The sequence below is a fragment of the Equus quagga genome, unplaced genomic scaffold (genome assembly GCF_021613505.1).
Source record: "Equus quagga isolate Etosha38 unplaced genomic scaffold, UCLA_HA_Equagga_1.0 HiC_scaffold_9669_RagTag, whole genome shotgun sequence".
Classification (NCBI taxonomy): Eukaryota; Metazoa; Chordata; class Mammalia; order Perissodactyla; family Equidae; genus Equus; species Equus quagga.
In genome coordinates this window covers 110-5536 of record NW_025795050.1, presented here as the reverse complement: position 1 = coordinate 5536, position 5427 = coordinate 110, and the positions used below count along the sequence as shown (strand labels likewise).

At 32.7% G+C, this 5427-nt stretch overlaps 1 protein-coding gene across 1 annotated transcript; it reads right to left on the bottom strand.

Moving 5' to 3' along the window:
• LOC124232653 (centromere-associated protein E-like) lies at positions 1–4227 on the bottom strand. Its single transcript, XM_046649597.1, has 6 exons — positions 4145–4227; positions 3808–3927; positions 2075–2197; positions 1827–1992; positions 1292–1445; positions 1–113 (listed from the first exon to the last, which is right to left on the bottom strand). The coding sequence occupies exons 1-5, from the start codon at positions 4217–4219 to the stop codon at positions 1330–1332; spliced, it is 600 nt and encodes a 199-aa protein (XP_046505553.1). The 5' UTR covers positions 4220–4227; the 3' UTR covers positions 1–113; positions 1292–1329.
• Between the last annotated feature and the right edge of the window lie 1200 nt (positions 4228–5427).

The following is a 5427-nucleotide window of genomic DNA, read 5'->3' as shown; positions in this document are numbered from 1 at the left end:
TTCCCAACTTCTTCAAGTAAATCTTGAATTCTACTCTCTTTATGAACTACTTCAGAAAACAATTTGTCTTTTTCTGATGTTATTTTATAGAGCTCTTCAGATTTGTCATTTATCTACGGAAAAGAAATAAAATTTAGCTATGTTAGCAATATAAGATCCACTACAGCAGTTATCAGGAAAAGAAAAGCTTTATCTGCAAAAAAGAAAAAAGACATTGAAATTAAGCACAGATTTGACTGAGGAAAGGTAATATTTTTATTGTCACATCTTTATAACCATATATTATCCTGCTTAACTTTACCATCAAAGTTTTGTTTGGGTTCTAGTAAGGATTGAGTGGAGAAGAAACACTTAATTAGGATGTCTTTATTTCCTTATCTATCATTCTAAAGTGTTTTCTAACTTTATGGTGTTTCAGGCATCTTATGGTTTTTCTTAGAATTTGACTTATTATTTTCTTTCTAAAGGCTTTGAATGCAGCTCAGATTTCCAAAAACTTAATCCATGAATAATTTAAATTTTAAATAACTTAAATTTAAACTATTATTTAAGTAATTAATTTAAACCAACAATATCCAGCTTATAAATAGTTTAATCATTGTGAAAGATAAAGGAGAAGGAAGTGGGAAAAAGAGAGGAGAGCCAAAGTTGAGACAAAGGAGAGGGAGCGAGACAGTAGAGCTCTTGTAACCACAGGCTCAGGGTAGGAGGCAGGTCTGTGTAACTCAGCTTTTAGATCCATAACTATGTGTTGGGCTAAAAAACAGCATGTACTTTAAAGAGTTTTTAGGATGACTAAATAACGTTGCTAAAGTTGTTTAGCATGATGCTCACCATGTAGTAAGTACTCAAATTCTTGTCCTTTTTATTTCTTTCAGAAAGGCAGAAAAAGGAAAGGCTGGCAGAAGGTTTCCGGAATTGCTCACTAGGCTGCAATATTTACGTCAACCTCTAAAACTTCATCAATGCCACCCTCTTTACCTCCTTACTCTCCTTTATTCAACATAGTGATATGACCACAGCAACAGCACCAAAAAAGATAAAGACTAAGGGTGGGCCATCAATCTCTGTTGAAAAGCACTACATCTGAGGACTATAGAAATGGCCCCTACATGGATCTCATTACTAAGTATACTGTTACATATTCTTTGAAAATGTTCCTAACAAGCAGGGTCAAATGTTTACAGTCTCTTCACTGTTACTTTAAAACAAACTATGGCAAAATATTTAAGGCAATATTGCAAGGGTTTTTATTTCAAAGTAAGAGTTATTTGCTTAAAAACATATTTACCTCTTTCCTTAGCATTTCTACTTCTGAGGGTAAAGATTTCAACTCTGAGAGCAAATTAACTTCTTTATGCAAACTTCATTTTCTTCAACTTCTTTATTCAGTTCTTTCTGGAGATCAGTAATCTTTCTTCCTGATTCCAAATTACAGAGCAAATCTAGGATATTTTTGGTAAATTAAACAGTTTGCAGTTATTGGGACAATTTAAATTACATACAAACTTAGATTACTTAATCAGATTATATAAAATTTATTAAAGAAAGAACCAGTGTTGGTCAACAGGTAATCCAATTGTTAAAAGTTCTTGAATCGCCTTTTTCAAGATCAGGTCCAATTCATTTGAAAAATAATTCTTAAACCTTTATAATTTGAAGTCCATGGAAACACTTATAAATACTGACACCAAATGATATTGAAATTTAATATTAGGCTACTTACAAACATCAGAGAACAATGGACTTTTAATCATTGGAATGGAGGTGCAAAATCCTTTAGGCAGTTGGATTTGCAAAGAGGTAAGTCTGAAATTATAAAATACCTTTTGGAACTTTTCCATCTATAAGGCAGGTGAGTTTTGCTATTTCATTAAAAGAAGATTGTAATTCTTTCTCCAGATCAACTTGCATTTTCTTCTTTGCCTCCAACTGCCTTTGATATAACTGAATATCATTTTCCATTTGCTTGCATGCACTTGCAAGTTCTTTCTATGAGAGAAACAATACAAATTCACAAAAATGTAGTGATCATTACAACTGCTTTATTATAAATATAACAAAAATCACTTACCATTTTCTCTTTCAGCTCCAGATTTTCACTCCTGAGACAGGCTGCTTCTCTCTTGGCATCGAGGGCTACAGCCTCAGCATCGAACAGAGTCTGTTTCATCTGTTTGAGGTCTTGAATGTTTTCCTATACACACAACAAAAAGGATTTCCTGAAAGCTAACTTTCTTAGAGTTGGAAAAGACTTTAGAGAACACACACACAGATGTCATTCCTAACAAATCAAAAATGGTGAAAATACGTTAATCACCAAATTTTTTTTAGGATAGATGAAAAGAAATGACATTTTCGAAAATAAAAATATTTTTAAAAATTCTGGTTATCTTTTTCCAAATTATAAAAGCACTATATAGAAGTACTGTAATTTAAGAAATCTGTTATTGTTTAAAAAATATTAACACAATTGTTGCTCAGCTAGCCTGTTAAAGTTTCCTACGTATTTTTCAATTATTCTCTCCAAAACATGACAGGTGAGCAATTAATAGTTAAAATTAAGAATATTAAATCACAAACTGAAAAAAAAAAGACAAACAATCCAAAAGAAAAAGAGAGAAAAGATACGAACAGGCAACTCACAGAAGAGAAAATATAACTGATAAATACATACAAAGATCCACTGTGTCATTTTTAAAGAGAAGTAGCATTTTAACATGACTTTAGCTGACATGAATTCAACCATATGTCCTTGGGAAAACATTAATGCATGAATGAATGAATGAATGAATAAAGAGAAAGAAATAAAGAACAACTTTTAAAAAGTGGGCAATTCTGCTTGCCACTCTGTCAGTAGACACTCGAAGATTATATGAAAGTACCTTTCTTCCCAGGGCCTCCAAACAGTAACAACACTTTTAAAAAGAATCATTTGTGATTAATAGAAGGTAACAAAAAGTACTCTGACAAGTTCAAATGAAAACAAAAGAACAACAGAAACTAAGATTAAAAAAATTCTAGCTAGTGGACAGCCCCGTGGCCAAGTGGTTAAGTTCACGAGCTCCACTTCAGTGGCCCGGGGTTTTGCTGGTTCGGACCCTGGGTGCGGACATGGCATCACTCATCAGGCCATGCTGAGGCAGCATCACACATGCCACAGACAGAAGGACCCACAACTAGAACATACAACTATGTACTGGGGGGCTTTGGGGAGAAGAAGAAGAAAAAAAAAATGATGACGACGATTGGCAACAGATGTGAGCTCAAGTGCCAATCTTTAAAAAAAGAAAAAAATTCTAGCTAGAAACTGTTGCCTTTTAAAAAAGGGTGTTAAAAACTAGAATCAAACAGATACTTTCTTGAAGTAATCAGGTGGATTGAAAGCAAATAAAAAAATTTAACAATTTCACCATGAGATTCAAATGTTACTTAATGCCAAGATCTGATATCTTGGCTGAGATCAACTACATACTTCTTCATGCATTTGTATAAAACAATTGAAAAAAATTAAAATGTTTTTTGAATTACTGGTTTTTAATGGAAGCTCACTCCTAACTTACTTACATTCACTCAAAGAATGATGTCCTCAACTCTCTGAGCGATTCTTTATCTGTAGAATGGCAATGATACCAACAGTCCCTTTCCCATAGGTTTACTGATAGGATTAAATAAAATACTAAATGTAAAACAACTACAACAACGCTCGGCACACAGTAGGCTCAACGTAAGCATTTGCTATGATGATGGTGATGGTACACTATAAATGCCAACATGATTACACAACAAAATAAACCTGATTTTTACCGATGAGTATGACAAGTCCATGTTCACATTTTCTGATTTTTGAGTGTCTATGTATTTCTGTAGCTTTTTAATCTGGTCTTCCTTTTCTCTAAGCAGCTCTACTTTTGAACTTAGTTCATTCTAAAAGAATCAAAGGAGAGTGAAACACAATTTAATTGGATCTAAATTCTAAGGGATTAAAAAGAATTTACATTTAATAGTTTAGACAGTAAAATTTAAAAGTTGATACTTAAAAAATATAATTCCTTCTCTTTTCTGAAATCATGTTCAATTACATATGATGTATATTTTATAGCTCTAGTCCCTTATCAACAGAAATATCAACATAAAAGCTCACCTCAAGATCTTGATTACACACTTCTGCATGCTTAACTAAATTCTTTAAGTTGGAAATTTCATGAATTAGTTGCATCTGTAAGAGCATCTGAACAGGCAACAGAGCAAACCAATAGTTAAACAGAGCAAAAAAAAAAAAAAAAAGACAGCATTCATTCACTGCTTCAGAATCACCTAACACAGTAAGAAGGGCTGAGAGATAACTGTTCAAGCTACTGCAGCAGAGCACCTCATTATTTAAAAATACAAAAACTCTCCCAAAAGACCAAACCCAACTAACCAAACGAAAAATCCCAAAACCCCACAAAACAAAGAAGAAAACCTCAGCATAACCCAAATAACAGTTACATCATCTGTTAATAAAGTTACAATAACATCAAAAGTACATTAGTAGGCATCACTTGGAGGAGATGAACTGTAATCAAACTTTTAAAAAACATTCTCTGAATAGATTTTTTTTTTGGGTAAGTTAAATGCATAAATGCATTTACCCCGTAAGATTTTTTCTTCCCATGAATTAGCCATTTAGCTTTACACTGGCGTGCTTGTTAATGCGTTGTGATCTGGAATGCAGGTTTGGATTAGGCTGGTTCCATGTGGTGCTCACCAAAGCTACAGAGGTATGCACAGCATTACCAACTATCTACCCTGTTGGTTTATTCCACAGGGAATATTGGAAAGATGATGTTATCGCTTTACATTGTCCAACTGTCTAAAAGTATAAAGAATACTTAAAGATATAAGTATTTCTATTAAAGTTTCCTTTCTATCAAAATAGCTATAGCATTAACTATCTCAGTACCATAAACTTTTGTGTTCAAAACAAGTAAACTACAATTTCCTAAGATAAACATATTTTTCCTTAGAATTATTTAATCTTAATAATCAGATGAGTCCTTAAAGAGTAAAAGCAAATTCTAGTAGAATGCAAGCGACTGGCTGTTTCCATCCTAAACTAGTTTCAGATTTCAGACTAGTGTTGACGTTCTTATTTTAGGGCAGTATCATCCAACAGAAATATAATGTGAGCCAAATTTGTAATTTAAAATTTACTAGTAGCCACATTAAAAAATAAAACAGGTAGAATTAATTTTAATAATACATTTTATTTAACCTAATATATCCAAAATATTGTCATTTCTTCATGTAATCAATATAAAAAAAAATGAAATATTTTACATTCTTTTTTCATACTGAAGTCAATTCAGACTGGCCCCAATTCAAGTGCCTAGCTGCCACATGTGGTGAGTGGCTGCCCAATTGTTTGGCAAAGTTTTAGACATT